At 43.8% G+C, this 22516-nt stretch overlaps 1 protein-coding gene across 1 annotated transcript in view; it reads right to left on the bottom strand.

Moving 5' to 3' along the window:
* The window catches only part of KIF26B (kinesin family member 26B), a 517705-nt gene that overhangs the window by 494437 nt on the left and 752 nt on the right, over positions 1-22516 (bottom strand). The window contains exon 2 of the mRNA XM_027976327.2: positions 21538-21939. Within this exon, the coding sequence (XP_027832128.1) occupies positions 21538-21939 (402 nt within the window). The remainder of the gene's footprint in view (positions 1-21537; positions 21940-22516) is intronic.

Raw genomic sequence — 22516 nt, forward strand, 5'->3', positions numbered from 1 at the left:
ACAAGGACTTATCCGCTAACAAGAAATTCAAGATCCCCCAAGCTAGCCAGCCCATATAAATCCCAGACCAAGATCCACTTGGATGAAGGAGCTGTTCACACTCTGATCTCTGGGAAGATCAGGGTGGATCTCACTCCTCTAAGAACAGGAGGCCCTGACTGTGGGACAGTATCCTGACTCTCCCCAGGAGTAACCCAGGCACCACCTCCCGCCCTCTACACACTGCCAACATCCCCCTCCTCTCTCACCTTGCCTTATCCTCAGTGAGGTTTTCATCACACAGCAGTGGAAAGGAGATTTTTTTTTATTCCAAAGGCCAGACATTTTTGGAGAATTCATGTAGTGGAGAAAACAATCACTGTCTGAGCGGTAAAATTAATAAGATTTGATTACTGTGCCCTCAGGGTTCAGAGCCAAGGAGAGCCACATGGGCAAAACAACTGCGTAAATAAATCCTATTAGAAACTGATGGAGAGGCAGGAGCATGAGGGTCTCTGGGTGACCCTGGGCAAACCTCCTGAACCTTGCCACCATCTTGTCACACTCTTCCTGACCAACAAAGATGGGTATTATGGAGATTCGCTAATAACCATGAGTACTCTATTTAAAAAAGTAAATTAGCACAAACTGCCCCCACAAAAATGTCCACAACCAGCAACTTCCTCCCCCAAGTGGATGCCTCTCACAGGAAGCCGAGAGCTGATTAGGCACGTTAAAACAGTGCCTTTGTATTACATTTACCATCCTGGCTGCAAAAAAAAAAAAAATGCTCGTGAAGCCATCATTAGCAGCCTCGCAGCTGTCAACCCTTCCTGCACTCCCAGCCCTTGAGACAGTTAGCCATCCTTCTGTGCTGAATGCCCTTTTAATTGCACACCCCACTTTATTAGCTGCCTTGACCTCCAATAAAAAGCTTCGGCCTAACAATGTCTGAAAACCTGAGACAGGACGTCTACCGTGTCATCAACGTGTAGGCTTCCTGGAGGGCTCCTGCCAAGTGTGTACATGCACACACACAGGCACATGCACCGCCTGTTAGAAAGACTTCTTCCTAGAAACTTCACAACTAATTACCTGTGCGAACTTAGGAAGAAAGAGCAAGAGGAAAAATAAAGGATAAGGTATCTGAGAACAGAATCAAGGGAGACACACGTAGGGTTTGCTGGGCTGCAGGATACACGTGAGTGCCCCCCAAGGGGCTTCCCTGGTGGCTCATTGGTAAAGAATCAGCCTGCCAAAATGCAGGAGACCCAGGTTCGATCCCTGGGTTGGGAAAATCCCCTAGAGGAAGGCAATGGCAACCCACTCCAGTATTCTTGCCTGGAGGATCCCATGGACAGAGGAGCCTGGCGGGCTACAGTCCATAGGGTTGCAAAGAGTCAGACACAACTAAGCAACTACACAGCAACAACAACGGGGCACCAGGGAACTGAGCTGGAGAACTAGGGCAACAAGGGGCATGCCTGCCGCTCCCCTGTCCTGCGCCTGCTCCTGCTGTGTCTGCCCCCGAGTCCTAACGTGCTTTGGTCTGGGAAAGACCAAATGAAGGCCTGCTTTTAATATCTGTCCTCCCTGAGCTGTGTTTAGACTATAACAAAAATATAAATTATTGTAGTTGAAAGAAGAATTAGGAAAACATTTCCCAGGAAGTGGACAGTTTAAACAGGCAACCTAGGCTAGTGCTAAAGATGAAAAATGAAATTGTTAATAACTAAGTGGGCCTTGTTCACTCAGCATCTGCTACCTGCCATCTCCTTTGCAGACCACAGCATCCAAACAACAGGATTATGAGACCCAAGTCATGGGCGTGGGCTGTGTAAATACTGGTCTAAGTAATTATGACCTTGTCTAGAGATTTGAAGGAGCAGAAAAGAGAAGAGTAAAGCAAAGGGGGAAAAAGATTTTCAAAAACATTAAGATGTAGATTTTTTTAAGAATAATGAATGAAATGATTGGAATTCTGGTGCTATCTAGTGAGATTCCTCACAAATCATTCCTAAAACCTAGTAAGTATGGCAGATTTCCTAATGGAAGACAACTATAAGCAATCCTTATATCTAAGGCAATTCTTTTTCTCAAAATTCCTTATCAAATTGCTCTCATAAAATCAAATGTCCTTTTGTTTGCCAAGTTGATTTCCACTCACAAATACAGAAGACAGTAAATAGCTTCATTAAGAAACAGCTATATGGCTTCCTGTTTAAGATGGTGGAATAGAAGGAGTACACTCATCTCCTCTTGAGAGAGCACCAAATTGCAACTAGCTGTTGAAAACCATTGACAGGAGGACACTGGAACCCACCAAGAAAAGATACCCCATGTCCAAAGACAAAGAAAGCCTCAGCGAGACAGTAGGAGGGGTGCAATCATGATAAAATCAAATCCCATACCCACTGGGTGGGTGACCCACAGACTGGAAAACAATAATACCAAAGACGTTCTCGTGCTGTTGTGAAGGTTCTGAACCCCATGTCAGGCTTCCCAGCCTGGGGATCTGACAAAGGGACTGGGAATTCCCAGGGAATTTGGCCTTGAGGGCCAGCAGGATTTGATCATAGGCTTTCTAGAGGGCTGAGGGAAACAGACACTCCAGTCTGGGAGGGCACAAACAAAACTTTGCACACACCAAGACCCAGAGGAGAGGAGCACTGACCCCACAGGAGACTGAACCAAAACTACCTGCTTGTGTTGGAGGGCCTCCTGTGGAGGCGTGGGTCAGCAGGGGCTCACCAGGGACAGGGGCACTGGAAGGTCCCCCTTGGCATAAACTCTCTTGAGTTAGCCATTAGAACTCACCATTAACCCTACTATAGACCCCAGGACTGGGTCATCTCAGGCCAAACAACTACCAGGGAGGGAGTACAACCCCACCCATCAGCAGCAAACTGCATTAAAGCTTTACTGAGTAAGGCCCTGCCCATCAAAGCAAGACCCAGTTTTTGCCATCACCAGTCCCTCCCATCAAGCAGCTTACACAAGCCTCTTAGCCTCATCCATCAGAGGGCAGGTAGAAGAGGCAAGAAGCAGCACAGCCTCACAGTGGCTAAAACAAAAACCATATTACAGAAGGCTAATCATGATGAAAAAGCAGAAAGTTATCTCCCAGATGAAGGGACAAGATAAAATCCCAGGAAAACAATTAAATGAAGTGGAGATAGGCAACCTTCCAGAAAAAGAATTCAGAATAATGATAGTGAAGATGATCCAGGATCTTGGGAAAAGAATGGAGGCAAAGATTGAGAATATGCAAGAAATGTTTACCAAAGACCTACAAGAATTAAAAAACAAACAGAGACAAATAATACACTAGAAGGAATCCATAGCAGAATAACTCAGGCAGAAACACAGATAAATGACCTGGAGGACAGAATGGTGGAAATCACTGCCACAGAACAGAATATAGAAAAAAGAATGAAAACAAATGAAGACTAAGAGACCTCTGGGATAACATTAAACACACCAACACTCTCATTATAAGGGTCCCAAAAGGAAAAGAGAGAGAGAATGGCCCTGAGAAAATATTTGAAGAGATAATAGCTGAAAACTTCCCTAATGTGGGAAAGGAAATAGTCAACCAAGTCCAGGAAGCACAGAGAGTCCCAAGAAGTATAAGCCCAAGGAGGAACACACTGAGACACATAGTAATCAAACTGACAAAAATTAAAGACGGGTAAAATAGTAAAAGCAACAAGGGAAAAATGACAAATAACATACAAGCGAATGTCCATCAGGCTATCAGCTGATTTCTCAACAGAAACTCTACAAGCCAGAAGGGAATGGCATGATATATTCAAAGTGACGAAAGGGAAGAAACTACAACCAAGGATACTCTACCCAGCATGACTCTCCTTCAGATTTGATGGAGAAATCAAAAGCTTTCCAGACAAGCAAAAGTTAAGAGAATTCAGCACCACCAAACCAGTTTTACAACAAATGCTAAAGGAACTTCTCTAGGCAGGAAACACAAGAGAGGGAAAAGACCTACAGAAAATAAACCCCAAACAATTCAGAAAATGGTAGTAGGGTCATACATATCAATAATTATCTTAAATGTAAATGGATTAAATGCACCCACCAAAAGACACAGGCTGACTGGGTACATGAAAACCTCTGCATGTATGCACTTCTACTTGCCACATGACTCTGCTTGATCCCCTGCTCTCCCACAAGTTGCATGTATTTTATATTGTTAAGTTAATCTTGTTCCCATTGTGGCTTGCAAGTATAATTACCTTTAATTTTTTGTTTGGCTATTGATTGTGAAAATTGATAAACATCTTTTACCATTGTGATTATGTAACTATTACTTAATACCACTGTATCATGATTGATCAACAGAAAAATAATAGAATTCTATATCATCAAAACTAGAATCTAACAGGAAAACCTGCAATCACTTTTTAAAATTCAGATGCATATCAGAATTATCTTGAAATTTTTTGAAAAATACAAATGCTCAGGTATTGTTTTTTTTCTCCAGAGCTGCAGATATGTTTCTAATGACCAGTCATGTTTAAAAACAACTGGACTCTATGATCTTTTACTTTTTCCTAGTTTGCTTCACTTTTCCTATGTCACATTCAGTGCTCCCATTTCTGTTCTCCAATTTCTCCATCTCTTCCTTTTTTTTTTTTTAAGGTTTTTTCTCAAGATTTTATCAAGCATAGTAGAAAAGCTTTTGTATACATATGTTTATATGTATAACTTGGACTGTGAAGAAAGCTGAGCGCCAAAGAATTGATGCTTTGGAACTGTGGTGTTGGAGAAGACTCTTGAGAGTCCCTTGGACTGCAAGGAGATCCAACCAGTCCATTCTGAAGGAGATCAGCCTTGGGATTTCTCTGGAAGGAATGATGCTAAAGCTGAAACTCCACTACTTCGGCCACCTCATGCGAAGAGTTGACTCATTGGAAAAGACTCTGATGCTGGGAGGGATTGGGGGCAGGAGGAGAAGGGGACGACAGAGGATGAGATGGCTGGATGGCATCACCGACTCGATGGACATGGGTTTGGGTGAACTCCGCGAGTTGGTGATGGACAGGGAGGCCTGGCGTGCTGCAATTCATGGGGTCGCAAAGAGTCAGACACGACTGAGCGACTGAACTGAACTGATAATATATGTATTTTAGAAAACATGAATTTTTGCCTAACTAAAAAATATTATGACATTTTGATTCCACTTGTTTGACTTAGTATGAATAGAATGCTAGATTTCTAATTAAGAAATAGATAGGCAACAAGCAACAGAGGTTTACTCTATAGCACTGGGAACCATAGTCAATATCTTATAATAATCTATGATGAAAATAATTCCAAAAATAATATATGTATATATAATATACATTATATATATATTATATAACTGAATCACCTTCCTGCGCACCTGAAACATTGTAAGTCAACTATACTTCAATAAAATATATATATTAAAAAAAAAGAAACAGCTATATGACACAGGAAACACAAATCTGGTGCTCTGTAACAACTGACATGGGTGGGATGGGGTAGGAGGTGGAAGGGATGTTCAAGAAGGAGAAAACATACGTATACCTATGTCTGATTCATGTTGATGTACGGCAGAAACCAACACAATATTGTGAAGTAATTATCCTCCAATTAAAAATGAAAATTTTAAAAAGAAATTTAAAAATTATATGCAAATAAACTTAGGGGGAAAAAAGAAATAGGAAGAATTCTGTCAGTCAATTTATTAATACAATCAAAATTCCAAAGGCAGAAATATCAGCCACGGTGATGCCAACAAGTATCTTCCTCTGAATGGGAAAAAGGGAGACACACCTTGGCTGACTAAGGGTGGGATTCCCACAGATGTGCCAACCCATGGAACAGCTTCAGGCTCCAGATTCAGCCAGTTATCCATCTAGGACTTTGTCAAGCACATCCATCTAGAATCTGGGGACAAAGATTAGGCTCCATGAAGTCTTGGGGTTTCCCTCCAGCTTCAGAGACTCACAGGCCTGGAAGCAGTTGCTGCTGCTGCTAAGTCGCTTCAGTTGTGTCCGACTCTGTGCGACCCCATAGACGGCAACCCACCAGGCTCCCCCGTCCCTGGGATTCTCCAGGCAAGAACACTGGAGTGGGTTGCCATTTCCTTCTCCAATGCGTGAAAGTGAAAAGTGAAGTCGTGTCCAACTCTTTGCAACCCCATGGACTGCAGCCGACCAGGCTCCTCCGTCCATGGGATTTTCCAGGCAGTCAGAGACCACTAATTCCACCCCCTTGGTTTACAAAAGAGGAATAAAGCACAGCTTGCTGGGTGACTCGCCCAAGGCCACAGTGCTTATTACCGTCAGAGGCCCAATTGCACCTCAACATCTGGGACTGTAGACAGCCTCCAATGCCTACAGCCGCTCACCCTTTTATTTCTGTTTCTCTCACCCACTCTCTTGTCCTTCCTCCTCCTCCTTCTATCTAATTCCTCTCCCTTCTACCCTTCCCTCAGTTCCCATCACCACACTGCCTGGCTGGGCAGAAACAAGGGATGTTCACAGCTGCGGGTCCACAGGGAAGATATTCAAGGCCACCTCTTCAGCTGCTGTGCTCAGGATTGAGACATCCTTCTATGAAAAGACACACACCTGAACCAAGCAGGTGATTATTTTTCATTAAATAATGGCAGTTACTAGTCATTTGCCTGAATTGAACTACGTATTTTCTGTAGAGGTTTCCCCAGTGGCTCAGATGATAAAGAATCTGCCTGCAATGCAGGAGACCTGGGTTCGATCCCTGGGTTGGGAAGATCTCCTGGAGGAGGGAATGGCTACCCATTCCAGTATTCTTGCCTGGAGAATTTCATGGATGGAAGAGCCTGACCGGCTACAGTCCATGGGGTCACACAGAGTTGGACACAACTGAGCAATGTATAACTCTTTGGTTAGATAGCTCAGTAGCTTTTGGTTGTTATTGCTGTTGGTGGTGGTGGTTTCTTATCAGTTAATTAGTAAGTCTCCTCCTTCTGCATGAAACCACCAGGTAGATGGAGGAGGGAGTAGAGAAATAGTGATTACAACTTTAAAGAAAGCAACCGCTATAAATAAGATGATCGCGTTTCATGGGAAAGTGTAGCTGCTCATCACCGCTAATTAAAAGATGGAATAACTTCACAGGAAAACCTCAAGCCCTATAAATTCCTATGTTATCTTTGAAGAAATCCTGAGTTAGCAACTACAAATCCCAGACAGCACTCAGATTAGATAAAGAATTATTCAACGTTTACATTTTTCACCCCTGTGGTGGCAAAGTAGATTTAAAATGGTTATTTGCAATTCATGCTTTAAAAATAAAGATATTTTGTGTAAGGACTAAGAAAGCTTTTAAAAACATGCTGTGTGGAGAACTGAAACTTTTAACAAGAATTTTTTGCAGTCAACGACAATGAGCTTAAACTCCATTAAGTAGGAAAGATGTACGTAAGTAGTCCTTCGTCTGTAAGTTAGTCTATAATACTTAAAACACATTTAGATATAGTTCTGCTTATCAAAAGAACTTACTCTACCCCAGAGCCTTCTGAAATGTTCACCCATAGAGCAGCATAAGAACATCGATTCTCTCTACATAAGAGTTTACAACAACGTTCTCTACCCAGGGCAGCTACAGCGCTGAGAGCTGAGATTATGGGCAGGAAATCCTACTTGGCGGGGGAGGGTGTCTTTATTTCCAGACTTCTCCACAGGGTCTGGGCGGAATCCATGCGATAGGATCAGCAAAGTATAACTGCAAAGAAAACTGTCTGAGAAAGATAAAACTGGATTGGGAGGCAGATAAACCCAAATTCCTGGTGCCGCTCAGATTTGCACATCGCATGCGCAGTCACTGGGGGAAGTCTGGTCTCCCTCACTCAGCCGAGCGGAAATGCCAAGTTCGGTGTCTGCGCTGCTCCCTAGGGGGGCCTCCGAGAGGGGCAGCGCTTAAAGGGGAGGATTTCCATCTGTGACAAAGAATCTCAATCCATATTCATGGCATCCCAACTAAAAGAAGAAGCGATTTTCTTCAAACAAGCTCTGGTTCTGTGGAGACACCCTATAAATGAATAAGTCAGTATGAGATACTTGATTCACTTGCAGTTGAAGAAATACAAAGGAGATGAGCTGAATAGTTCCATCTTCTCTGACAACTGCTTTCCCATTTTGGTGTCAGATCACTGGCAAAGGGAAAAAGAAAGGAAGGGAAGAGAAAGAGGAAAGGAAGTAATTTTCATAAAATTCAACTTCCTGTGGGGAGTCCTTGGAATAAAACAGAAAGTGATGATTGGATATCATCTCACCATGTCACTGTCTCCTCACAACAACCCTGATGGGGCCCCAACATTGCCCTCATTGTAAAGATGAGAATAAACAGGTTTGGAAATGCTAAGTGACTTGCCCTAGGTCACACACTCAGTGACAGAAGCCTGGTTTTGTTTGTTGACCCCAGCGCTTCATTTTTTTTAAGGTCGTAAGAGCCTCAGAAAATGCATCTCTCTTAACCTCTCAGTGTCCTCAACACCTCTGAGCTGCCTCAGATGTCCTCATCACTCCTGGATACACAATGACAATTGCCTGCCTTTCTCCAGAGTGCCAGAAACTTCTAACAAAAATCCCCAACCTCCTCCTGATTCCTGATTCAGTGGAAACCTCAGCCCTTACCTCCTCAATCTCTCCAAGGTATCTGACCTTTAATCATTCTACCTTCTGAAGCTCAGCCCTCCCTCAGTTTCCTTGGCACCATCTTCTCCTATTTTCTTCCCTCTTTTCTGTCCTCTCCTTGATTTGTCTCCCTGCCTCCTCAAGCTGCCTGTCCCTCCAACAGCAATGGATCCCACAACTCTATGCTTCACCATCTGTCACCACACACATCCTCCTTGAAGAGTTCACCCCATCTGTGGACTCCACCACCATCCTCACCCTGACACTTCCCAGATCCATGGCTCTAGCCCTGAGTCCACTCTAGAGCCCCGCTGGACCCCACTGGAACATTCCACCTTAAGCTCTAGAGAGCCCAAACCAATCTTAGTATCCACACCCATCCCTGAAAATCAGACCTACAATAACAAAACCCACTCTTTGCCTGTATTCCCCATCTCAGTTAAAAGTGCCACCACCCACACACTTGCCCTGCCAGAAATCTGAAAGAACTCCTCAGCTCCCTCCTCTCCTCTCCTCTCCTCTCCACCCCATTTCTCAGCTGCCATTGCCATGGGTTTTCTATGGACAAGATCTTGTCCGCTCTGGGTCCAGGCTTCCTCCTCATTCCCACTGCTCAGTTAAGTGTGCACCAGCTTTCACTCAGGCCACAGGGAGGGGCCTCTCCACTGAACTCCACGCACCACCTTTCCAATCCAGCTTCTCTCTCGCTATCAGAGCAATCTTTCTTAAATGAGTATCTGATCATTTCACTCCCTTCCTGAAAGCCCTTCAATGGCTGCCTATAGAATAACATTCAGATTCTTTGGCCACAAGGCCTTCATTCTCTCCCTGCCACCTTCCCAGCCTGTCACTCACCCCATGCACATACTGCGCAATGTCAGAAATGCACCACTGTGATCCCCCCAGGATACTGAGTGTGCCTTATGCTCACCATTCCCCTTTCCTGGAATGCTGATGCTTCTCCGCAATGCTCCTACTCACTCTGTCAAAGCCAGCTCGAGCCTCACCTCTCTGTTCACCCCCTCCAGCAGCCTCCATAGCCCATTTAATATGCTGCACCCTCTTTGGTTTCTTGTCTATCTCTAATACTAGGCTGGGAGTTACTCTAGGGCAGGAAATTTTAGTCTTTTTCATATCTTGGTTATAAGGTGGCATACTACTGTAGCTGGTACATGAGTGGGAATCAAAGGTGCTTATGGAATATGAATGTGACAGGAAAAAACCATAAATAAAATATCAGCAAACTGAACCCAGCAGCATATTCAAAAAATATGTTGTGACCATATGTTTATTATGAGAATGCAAGGATGGTTCATTATCAGGAAAGCAATGATAATATTTCACAATATTAATAGATCTAGGGAGAAAAATCATATGATCATCTCCATAGATACTGAAGAGACATCTGACAAAATATAACACCTATTTCTGATTAAAAATACTAAATAAAATAGGAATTGATGGATACTTCCTTAACTGTTAAAAATATATATATAGACCTCAGTCCAAAGGTCAACATCTTACTTAGTAGAAACAGCTATACATATGCCCAGCATACATTACCATTTAACACTGTAGATGGGGAAACAATGGAAACAGTGTCAGACTTTATTTTGGGGGGCTCCAAAATCACTGCAGATGGTGATTGCAGCCATGAAATTAAAAGACGCTTACTCCTTGGAAGAAAAGTTATGACCAACCTAGATAGCATATTTAAAAGCAGAGACATTACTTTGTCAACAAAGGTCCGTCTAGTCAAGGCTATGGTTTTTCTAGTGGTCATGTAGGGATGTGAGAGTTGGACTGTGAAGAAAGCTGAGCACCAAAGAATTGATGCTTTTGAACTGTGGTGTTGGAGAAGACTCTTGAGAGTCCCTTGGACTGCAAGGAGATCCAACCAGTCCATTCTGAAGATCAGCCCTGGGATTTCTTTGGAGGGAATGATGCTGAAGCTGAAACTCCAGTACTTTGGCCACCTCATGGGAAGAGTTGACTCATTGGAAAAGACTCTGATGCTGGGAGGGATTGGGGGCAGGAGGAGAAGGGGACGACAGAGGATGAGATGGCTGGATGGCATCACAGACTCGATGGACGTGAGTCTGAGTGAACTCCGGGAGTTGGTGATGGACAGGGAGGCCTGGCGTGCTGCGATTCATGGGGTCGCAAAGAGTCGGACACGACTGAGCGCCTGAACTGAACTGAACTGGAAGCATAAATCAATATAACAAACGAGAGAACTACTAGAAGAATAAAAATAGCAAAGGAGAAGAGTTATGATATCTTTATTCATGAAAGAAAATCCAAGAATACTAATTTAAAAACTAATGAACAGAGTAATAGAATCTAACAACAGGATATACAGTTAATATACTGTCCTTCTTATATATTAACATCAATTAGAAGAGATAATGGAAATGAAAAGCTCATTTATAAAGCAACAAAAGGTATTTTTAATACCTAAAAATAAATTTAACAAGAAACGGACAAAGCCTCTATGAGAAAAACCTTTAAAATTACTGAAAAGTAGATGTGTTCAAACAGAAAGACATTCCATGTTCTCAGGAAGGAGTCAACATCAAAAAGATGCCAAAAATCCCCCAGGGTTAATATATAAACTTAACTTGGTCCTGATTTTTAAAAATTGTATGGACTTAGGCAAGTTGATTCTAAAGTTCATATGGGAAAATAGTCAGGAAGAATAACCAGAAAGCTACTAGGAAGGAAAGGCACTATTTGGGAGAGAGAAAGCCAGTGTTACCAAATACTAAAACATGGTACAAAGCATCTATAATTAAATAGTGTGGAATTAGTACATGAGAAGACAGATAAATGGGACAAAACAGAAGGGGCAGAAGTAGACCCAACTATTGAAAATCTGGTTTATGAACACAGATATTTCAAATAAAATGAGGGAAAGATATATATTTTATTTTAATAAGCAGTTTGGAGACAACTGGATAGACATTTAGAAAAGGGCAAAATTGATCTACACCTCTCAATATACACCAAAATAATCTCTCAATGGATCAGAGATATAAAAAGGAAACCCTACAAATATTCAAAGAAAATATAGGTGAATTCCTTGATAACCTGGAAAAGGTAGACAGGCAACCTTTCTAACCATTATTCAAAATCCAATTTTCTTAGATGGGTCCTAGAACATCCCAAAGGCAATAGTAAGCAGGAGGATGATTTATTATTTTGATAAATATTTCAAAAGCAATTCAGGAATAGAGATGTATTCTCTGTCCTTTTGTGCCTACACAAATACAGTGTTATTTCTGATTGGTACATGTGAGCCTGAAAGATCAATGGGAGCCCATTCTAAACAGTACTTCTTTGCCACAATAAGACCACACAGAAGATATTTTTTAATGAAGGAAAGATTCTTATGATTAGCCTGTGACTCAAGACAGTGATAAAAAGGAAATTAGCTTTGTATTCCTGAAAACAGACTGGGAACCCTCACAGACAGCTCTCTACCGGGACAAAGCAGAGTAGAGTCTGGCAGTCCTGCTGTCTCAGCACTGAAGGTCCAGCTGAAGAATTCGAGCTCTCTGGTGGTCCCCAAGGGCCCCTCAGGCAGGGCTTTTGAGAAGGGCTGGCAAGAGTCTCAGCCACGTGAATGTAAGTAAAAGGAAGTTCCTTTGACCCTCTCCAGTACATTGAAGAAAATTACTCAGCTCAGGATCCTGACAACCTCACATATTTTCCCCCACCCTGAAAGTGATGTCACCAGGAAAAATAATCCCAACCTTCTCCCTCAAGCAAGGGTCTCCCACTCAGGCAGTTGTATCAACAGTGTATTAATATTAATGAATTGTTTAGCAATATTAATATCCCCTCAATGGCTTTGGAGGGGAAACATTCTTGGATTTCACTGGTCCCTGTATCTTTACTCATGCTTCCTTTTGTGACCTAGACCACATCAATCACCTGGAATTCCAGGGTAAAGAAAAGAAATCAGATTCATCTTCATTTTGCTATGAGATTTTATGTATGTACATGTTTATGTATCTTAGCACAGTGCCTAGCATATACTAGATGATAACTGCCAGCCATTTTTAGTCATCATTATTACTAAATGATAATATTAGTCATCATTATTACCATCACCATTATTATCAGCTGATGAATGGTTCAGTTTGATCTGTGATATAATGCCAAAAAGCAACTAATGTTGCCTATTTTATTGACTTAATCCTGCCAAATGCTGACAAATTACCAGCCTCTGCCATTTAAAAAATCACAGTTCTAATGCAATAACCCTATCTGCAGTGAGTGTGGAAGAGATTACTACAGGCCAGGGATTTTTACAAAGTGAATTAAATCACTATAAAAACTGACCATGCTGGTTCACAATTCAAAGTCTGGTAGAATGAAATGCCATTATTCCATAGCTTACTAATAAGCCTTAAAGAAGATATTACTGCTCACACGTCTCTACTGGGAATGTTTTTATAATCCCTAAAATGTTTCAGAAAGGCTTTAATGACAAATGCTACAGGACTTTTTCACTACTCATATTATCTATTAGCTGATCCCTTATCTAAAACATTTCCAAAATGGAAGTTTCAAATGACGCATAACCATGTGTTCTTAGAAGATTTCAGATAGAATTTTCTCATAACTAGTAAGTATTTAAAATTCAACATCTATTTATAAACAGTCTTACATTGGCTTCTAGAGGATCTTTTAAATGGAGTTATTTTTTCATACCCCTGTTTTGGAACTGAAAAACTACAGAAAAAAAATACATGTTCTGTGTGTATATACATATATACATATATATATATATATATATATATATATATTCCCAAGTCTAGACTTACTTTCGGCCTGGCTATTTAGAGCCTTGTTTGGTGTTCTTAAAACCGCTGACGCATTCCTTTCTTTAATCTCTGTGATTCCTGGCCACTCTTCTCAGTATGTCTGGCTAATCCTCCTGATATTTCTGAAACATCAATGAACCCAGAATATATGACCAGGGAAAATTCAGCTAGGAATGTAGTTCTGCACTGTTTTTTACATAAAAGATTTTCTTGTATTGATATGGAAATGAGCAGATGTCTGATAACCTTCTGCCAACCTGGAATTTTTTGCTTACTCCAGGGAGTTCTTAGGGGCTGATGTTTCATAGGGTTTGCACTGTCCATTCAAAAATTCTGTCACAGACCTCAAAAGGATCTAGGAATGCCCCCAACTGGGAGATTTGTTCTTTGGTACCTATTTCTGGCTTGGTACCTCAACTGTGAATAGAACAGGAAAGATGCTCTTGCCAGTGGATATGAAATGATTTTACATTTATACATGGGGATGCTACAATGGGTAAAAGGACTGATTTCACTTAAAATCCCAAGACTTTAAAAAAACAAATTTTATCTGACCGCTTTCACTTACCTGCCCTAGAAAGAAACAAACAAACAAAAAAACCAGTAAGTTACTCCTTTTTTTTTTTTTTAAACTGACTGAAGTGATACTGCTGCTGCTGCTAAGTCACTTCAGTTGAGACCGACTCTGCATAGATGGCAGCCCACCAGGCTCCCCTGTCCCTGGGATTCTCTAGGCAAGAACACTGGAGTGGGTTGCCATTTCCTTCTCCAATGCATGAAAGTGAAAAGTGAAAGTGAAGTCGCTCAGTCGTGTCTGACTCTTAACGACCCCATGGACTGCAGCCTACCAAGCTCCTCCGTCCATGGGATTTTTCAGGAAAGAGTACTGGAGTGGGGTGCCATTGCCTTCTCCATGAAGTGATACAAGTCAATCCAAATGATTTACAGTCTGTACCAGGCAAAAAACTTAACTCACTCAGGTGTTGCTATTTGAAAGGCTGATGCAATACATCGAGAGGACTTGGTAACCCACTCCAGTATTCTTGCCTGGAGAATCCCATGGACTGTAGCTCTTCTGTCCATGGGGCTGCAAAGAGTTGGACACGGCTGAGTGACTAAGCACAGCACCTGCAGAGCATCATTAAGAGATGTCCTTTTCATTATAGGGGACTGGAATGCAAAAGTAGGAAGTCAAGAAACACCTGCAGTAACAGGCAAACTTGGCCTTGGAATATGGAATGAAGCAGGGCAAAGGCTAATAGAGTTTCCCAAGAGAACGCACTGGTCATAGCAAACACCCTCTTCCAACAACACAAGAGAAGACTCTATACATGGACATCACCAGATGATCAACACCAAAATCACATTGATTATATTCTTTGCAACCAAAGATGGAGAAGCTCTATACAGTCAGCAAAAACAAGACCGGGACCTGACTGTGGCTCAGATCATGAACTCCTTATTGCCAAATTCAGACTTAAATTGAAGAAAGTAGGGAAAACCACTACACCATTCAGGTATGACCTACATCAAATCCCTTATGATTATACAGTGGAAGTGAGAAATAGATTTAAGGGACTAGATCTGATAGATAGAGTGCCTGATGAACTATGGATGGAGGTTCGTGACATTGTACAGGAGACAGGGATCAAGACCATCCCCATGGAAAAGAAATGCAAAAAAGCAACATGGCTATCTGAGGAGGCCTTACAAATGGCTGTGAAAAGAATAGAAACAAAAAGTAAAGGAGAAAAGGAAAGATATAAGCATCTGAATGCAGAGTTCCAAAGAATAGCAAGAAGAGATAAGAAAGCCTTCATCAGCAATCAATGCAAAGAAATAGAGGCAAATGACAGAATGGGAAAGACTAGAGATCTCTTCAAGAAAATTAGAGATACCAAGGGAACATTTCATGCAAAGATGGGCTCGATAAAGGAGAGAAATGGTATGGACCTAACAAAAGCAGAAGCTATTAAGCAGAGGTGGCAAGAAGACACAGAAGAACTGTACAAAAAAGATCTTCCTGACCCAGATAATCCCGATGGTGTGATCACTCACCTAGAGTCAGATATCCTGGAATGTGAAGTCAAGTGGGCCTTAGAAAGCATCACTACGAACAAAGCTAGTGGAGGTGATGGAATTCCAATTAAGCTATTTCAAATCCTGAAAGATGATGCTGTGAAAGTGCTGCACTCAATACCCCAGCAAATTTGGAAAACTCAGCAGTGGCCACAGGACTGGAAAAGGTCAGTTTTCATTCCAATCCCAAAGAAAGGCAATGCCAAAGAATGCTCAAACTACCGCACAATTGCATTCATCTCACACACTAGTAAAGTCATGCTTAAAATTCTCCAAGCCAGGCTTCAGCAATAGGTGAACCATGAACTTCCAGATGTTCAAGCTGGTTTTAGAAAAGGCAGAGGAACCAGAGATCAAATTGCCAACATCCGCTGGATCATCGAAAAAGCAAGAGAGTTCCAGAAAAACATCTATTTCTGCTTTATTGACTATGCTAAAGCCTTTGACTGTGTGGATCACAATAAACTGTGGAAAATTCTGAAAGAGATGGGAATACCAGACCACCTGACCTGCCTCTTGAGAAACCTGTATGCAGGTCAGGAAGCAACAGTTAGAACTGGACATGGAACAACAGACTGGTTCCAAATAGGAAAAGGAGTACGTCAAGGCTGTATATTGTCACCCTGCTTATTTAACTTCTATGCAGAGTACATCATGAGAAATGCTGGGCTGGAAGAAGCACAAGCTGGAATCAAGATTGCTGGGAGAAATATCAATAACCTCAGATATGCAGATGACACCACCCTTATGGCAGAAAGTGAAGAGGAACTAAAAAGCCTCTTGATGAAAGTGAAAGAGGAGAGTGAAAAAGTTGGCCTAAAGCTCAACATTTAGAAAACGAAGACCATGGCATCTGGTCCCATCACTTCATGGGAAATAGATGGAGAAACAGTGGAAACAGTGTCAGACTTTATTTTGGGGGGCTCCAAAATCACTGCAGATGGTGACTGCAGCCATGAAATTAAAAGACACTTACTCCTTGGAAGGAAAGTTATGACCAACCTAGACAGCATATTAAAAAGCAAAGACATTACTTTGCCAACAAAGGTCCGTCTAGTCAAGGCTAAAGTTTTTCCAGTGGTCATGTAGGGATATGAGAGTTGGACTGTGAAGAAAGCTGAGCACCAAAGAATTGATGCTTTTGAACTGTGGTGTTGGAGAAGACTCTTGAGAGTCCCTTCGACTGCAAGGAGAGCCAACCAGTTCATTCTGAAGATCAGCCCTGGGATTTCTTTGGAGGGAATGATGCTGAAGCTGAAACTCCAATACTTTGGCCACCTCATGGGAAGAGTTGACTCATTGGAAAAGACTCTGATGGTGGCAGGGATTGGGGGCAGGAGGAGAAGGGGACAACAGAGGATGAGATGGCTGGATGGCATCACCAACTCTATGGACGTGAGTTTGAGTGAACTCCGGGAGTTGGTGATGGACAGGGAGGCCTGGCGTGCTGCGATTCACAGGGTCACAAAGAGTCGGACATGACTGAGCCACTGAACTGAACTGAAGCTCAAGGTTGCCCCTTTTACATTCCCAGGTCTGTTTCATTCCTAAATCTGCCTCTACTCTTTTGTCTCTTTGCAGAAACCACAAGCTCAGTTCATGGAAAACCAAATCCACTAGCTTCTTTCTTCTGAAAAGAAGAAAACATCAAGAGTTCATTGAGGGAGGACACTTTCATAACTGCCTTCAGGGTACGCTGCTTGATTGTTTGTGTTTTGTATTCTAATTTGTATTGCAAGTCCTTGAGGTCATGAATTTGATTTCCAGCTTCTTCAATGCCCTCCAAATCCAGGATATACTCTTAGGTCATTCTTGTTAATATTTTAATACTGTTTAAAGCACCCTACTCCAGTACTCTTGCCTGAAAAATCCCATGGGATGGAGAAGCCTGGTAGGCTGCAGTCCGTGGGGTTGCTAAGAGTCGGACACGACTGAGTGACTTCACTTTCACTGTTCACTTTCATGCACTGGAGAAGGAAATGGCAACCCGCTCCAGTGTTCTTGCCTAGAGAATCCCAGGGATGGGGGAGCCCCGTGGGCTGCCATCTATGGGGTCACGCAGAATCGGACACAACTGAAGCGACTTAGCAGTAGCAGCAGCAGAGCTTCTAAAGAAAGAAGGAAGTCCAAATGCTGCTTCCAGACTTCCTGCTACTCTGTAAAAGCAAGACTCAGTGGCATACAAGAAAGACCACAGGCTTCATATTCCATCAAATCTCAGTGCAGCGATGACTAAGCTGAGAAAGGTTGGGAAAGTTACTCAACGTCTTTGGAAATCAATTGGCTCATTTACAGCATCCAGATGATATCACTTGTGCCTGCAGTTATTCCAGTGAGACACTGTTTGTAAGGAGCATGCCACACAGCAGGTGCTCAGTGAATTCTACTGCATTGCCTGCACGCTCAGTGTTTTGTGGACTCTTTGGGCTGTAACCTGCCAGGCTCCTCTATCTGCAGGATTTTTCTTCTGAGTTCCTTTCAAAGCTGTCTCTCCTCCCATTTCCTGCCTCAGTTAACACTACCCACCCCACCCCCAGTTACCTAAGCTAGAAACCTCCAAGTCCTGCTGTCTTCTGCCAAGAAGCCTCATTCTCCAGTGGTCACATGACTAGTACTGAGTGTGCTCAGAACAGGGTGTCCACACTTCAGGCCACCAGAGCCAGTGTCTAACTCCTGGGACCAGCCTGACACCCCTGCATGGGCTCACCGGCACTTCACCTCCCCTTCTCAACCAACTGTTCCAGAGACAAAACTGGAGGACTTCAACAGCGCTTGCTCTCTACCAATAGGCACAGTGTGACAATTTAGATGGCAGTATGATATTTGGGAAATGTACTGACGGAGGCAGATATTGAAAGTGGATATTTTATAAGAAGAGCCCTAAATTCGGCAAAACATAAATCCCACAGAATCTTGTCTAACTGATAATCATAAACATTCCTGTCTTTCTCTGAAGAATGTAAGCACTTAGCAAACCTTATCGAAAATCATTTCTTGACATTCTAATCATTTGAAAGGTCACCTAGAGTCTGAATCATTTTTTTTCCTTTACACTAAGGAAAAAATAGTAAAGTTAAAAATACAGAGGAAAACTCATTTACTCACTGTCACAAAATAAATCAGTGGTAGAGAAAGAACCAAAGCCAACTCTACTCTAAAATAATAAGGTTCCCGGATGTGCTATTCTGCCTTTGACTTTACATGCTTACCTAGGAGACTTTTCATACCTCCTCTTAGAATGTAGTACTCTATGTAAGAAAAGAGTCCCCACGTACAGCTAAAAATCTTAAGTGAATTGCAAACATGATGTTTGCTAATTACCCCTCAAGAACATGCCTTTATCTTTCAGACCCTTACTCTTCAGGGCAAACTACATGTTGGAGTCACAATGACGTCTCTTGTTCTTATAAAAATTAACTCCTTCTGTGCTGGAGGGCAATGGAGGTCCAGAGTTCGCTCATAAATCTGGCTCTGGGAAGAAGAAAGGCCTTGTGTCAGAGTTACTTGGGCCTCCATCCATGGTGCTTGAGAGAACACAATATTTGTTTGGTTAAAATACTGCAAATTTCAAAGGTGTAATGGAAATATTACCTAGTCTGAGGGTACCAATATTTTAAAAAGGAAAAAAAACAAAACAAAACTAAAATGACTGTTCCCAGAGATAGCCAGATGATTTGTATTTAAAATCCTGGCCCCAAACCCCTTTACTAACAGTGAGGTCATCTGAGTGACACTTGCTTCTGGCTGAGTCGTGTGCTCTCCTTTGCACTAAATGTCATATCTCACTGTGCCATATCACATCTAAAACTCCAGGCAAACTCATGCGTGCACTTAAAGTGACCCCATGTGACTCTCCCCAAGACTGATAGCGCTCCTCTTGATGCACCTGGATTACTGTAAGCTGGTGTAGAGCATTGAGGTTCCCCAGATCCAACGTTTCTTCTGTAGCCCTCACTGACAATGTCATCAGTTTCCCAGCATCAGTTTTATTTCATCATGTAAGTAAAACTGGCACATATATCAAGCTGCCTCTTATTGCACTGGGAATGATTTTTCCAGGCTGCTTCAACAAAACCAAAAATCTACTTTGTCACATGACTCCACAAAACGTGATGGATGCATTTAAATTTCAACATTTGTTTCTTCTTTCTATAGATTTCCTTTCCTCCCACCACTTTTATGAAAAGAGTCTATTGTAATTTACCTTTGCACACAAGGAGCATGCAACAACACAAAGAAGCTACTGTAAGAACAGGTCTGCAAGAATGTTCTAGAATAAATTGGTAGACTGCAACTTACTAGGATTGCCAAAAATCAGATACTATATATCTTTAAGAATGAAAGTTATTAATAATTTACCAGCTGGTCTAGTCTGGTTATACCATCTTATAGCACCCCACACTCATCCTCTGTTGTACTCACCACAAATGGAAATAAATTATGAGTTGTGCATTTTGTGGTCAACATCTCTATCCTCTGTGAGAATACAAGCTCCATGTGGGCAAGGACTGCAGGTACCTGTTATTTTATTGCTGTGCCTAACACAGTTCCTTGAATGCAGTAAAAAAAAAAAAAAAAAATCCAAGAATACTGATAAACGATCACAAGAGTAAATAAATCTGTTAGTGAAGAGCTGGTGTTAAATCAGAGGATAGGGCTTACAAGAGTGAAAGAAGCTTTTAGAGTCCCTGAGATTTATTCTTGGGGGTGTCCTGACAGATTTATTATCAAACTACAAAAATGGCATACTGACAACAATCTACAAGTTAATTATTCTAGAGATAAATTCGGGATTCATAAAACCAATTCTCTTGGTGGCAATTTTCCACGTTTAAAATTTTACAACTTCTGTGGGTATTTGTTTAATTTAACCCTTGCATATGAAAACATCAATGTGTGTGTTTGGATAAGCAGAAATGGCCAGCAGATGCATTTATTCCTAAACTCCACGACTCAGAATCACAACACTTTACTTCAAAAGTCACAGAACTATAAATCAGAAAATACCACTGAACAGTTTCAGAACTCTCTACAGCAATTCACGCTGTTTTCTTGATATTTCTCTCTAACCCGCTGATAAAAACTCTTTGAAGTGAAAGAGTAAATATTTTCATTTGATAGTACTTAGGCCCAACAGTGCAAATACAATTGCATTGTGTTACACTCTGGGGGCTCTGGACACACACGACGCTGGCAAGGTTGCCATGGAGGAGCCAACGTGCTCAGTGCTCGAGCAGACGGGTGAGCCGCGCTCAGAGAAGCTCCTCAACCCTTAGTCTTCCTTTGACAGACACACAGAGGTTAGGGGGAATGCTGGCTTTCCAGTGTGTGTTTCTGTTTGGTAACCCTGGAAAGGAAGGACCACAAATAGGCAATGGGAAAAGCCAAGTCCTAAATATCAGCCTGCTTTTACCGCTCCCACCGACACTTTTGTAAAGGAGCATGGATGGAGGTGGGAAGAAAAATCTGAGTCGCCCCTGCGGAGGGCGGGGGAGAGGGGGGAGGGGAGTATTGGGGGGCGTAGTAAGGAGGCAGGCGGTTGGGCGCCGAATCCCCGCAGCCGGTGTCACAGTGTCCCCGGGCCTAACACGCGGCTAAGGTCTGTGGACACGCGGAGGACGAGGGTCTCGGGGAAAGGTAGCACTGAGCGGGTCCATCCGGATAGCTGGGCGGGTGCTGGAGGCACAGAAAGGGCACTCTGGGAAGTGGAGGGAGGCAGGAAGGATAACATGGGCAACCCAGGTGGACAGCGAGGCCTGGAACTGCGCACGCACCATCCAAGCAATGCGCCGGAGGAAGGTCTGGCGGCGGAGAAGCGCGAGATCGCCCCCCGAGGCCCGGAGCTGCCCGGGCGGAGCCAAAGACCCGTCTGCAACTGAGCATCTCGTGGCGCTGCAGGTCCCCCCACCCCCACCCCCGGCCGCGGCTAGGCGCGCGCAGCTGTGGCCCGCCAGCCCCGTGCCGTCCCCGGCCGCGCTCACCTTGCCCGGGAAGGGCCCCGGGAGGAGCAGCTTCAGAGCCTGCCTCTTCAGCTCCACCAGGCGGGCGTTGCAATTCTCGCACCAGACGCCGCGGTCTGATCCGGGGGAGGAGCCGCCGCCGCTGCCCGAGCCCGGGGAGCCCGTGCCGAAGCCTGGCGAGCCGCCAAGGGAGCCCGGCGAGCTGGTGCCAATGCCCGGGGAGGCGGGGCCCGGGGAGCCCGTGAAGGAGCTCGGGGACGAAGTACCTGAGCCCGGGGACGGGGTCCCCGACGAGCCGAGCGCCGAGCCCGCGCCCTCGGGGGTGGGCCGGCTCCCGGCGCGGGACTCTTCGTATGCTTTCCGGTACCAGCTCTCAGGGGAGAAGGGCGCCGCAGGCTTGGTGGGCGAACAGACTTCATTCACCTGCAGGGGAGACACGCGGGTGTCAGGGGCCGCCGGGCTCCCGAGCCCCGGCCCAGGGCCACCCTCCCGCCTGCCCGTGGATCTGCGTGCCACCAAAGGCCCCGGCCCAGCGCCAATAGGGGCGCGTTGGGGACCTCTCCGGGCCCGGCGGCCAAATCTGCCTGCATCTGTCTAGTTAATTGTCTTTAAGTGAATCCTTGTCGCCCAGGTGTCCGCTGCGCCGGTTCCCGGGCGCCGGCGGACTCCTCCGATCTGGAGGTTAGGGACTCGCTCGCTCAGGGAATTTCAATGGTTTCTGCAGAGGAACCCACCGATTCAGCTCCCCGCGCTTTTGAACCCGGCACCCATCCCAGAAGGAGCCCACGCTTAAGATTCTGGAAGACTATGCGGGGGCGGGGGGGGGGACTGATTTTTGGATTTGTATTAATTCGGGGTACAGCCCTCTGGATCCTGAAGGTAAATGAAAGGTTTTCCTGATTCCAGGGAATCCCTAAGAGCTGCGGAGATTTCGTGGGAAACCCTCCCATTCGACTTAACTCTGCTTGGAAGTCAGGAATGCTGCAAAAGTTAGGGATGC

This window comes from Ovis aries, chromosome 12 (genome assembly GCF_016772045.2).
Source record: "Ovis aries strain OAR_USU_Benz2616 breed Rambouillet chromosome 12, ARS-UI_Ramb_v3.0, whole genome shotgun sequence".
Lineage (NCBI taxonomy): Eukaryota > Metazoa > Chordata > Mammalia > Artiodactyla > Bovidae > Ovis > Ovis aries.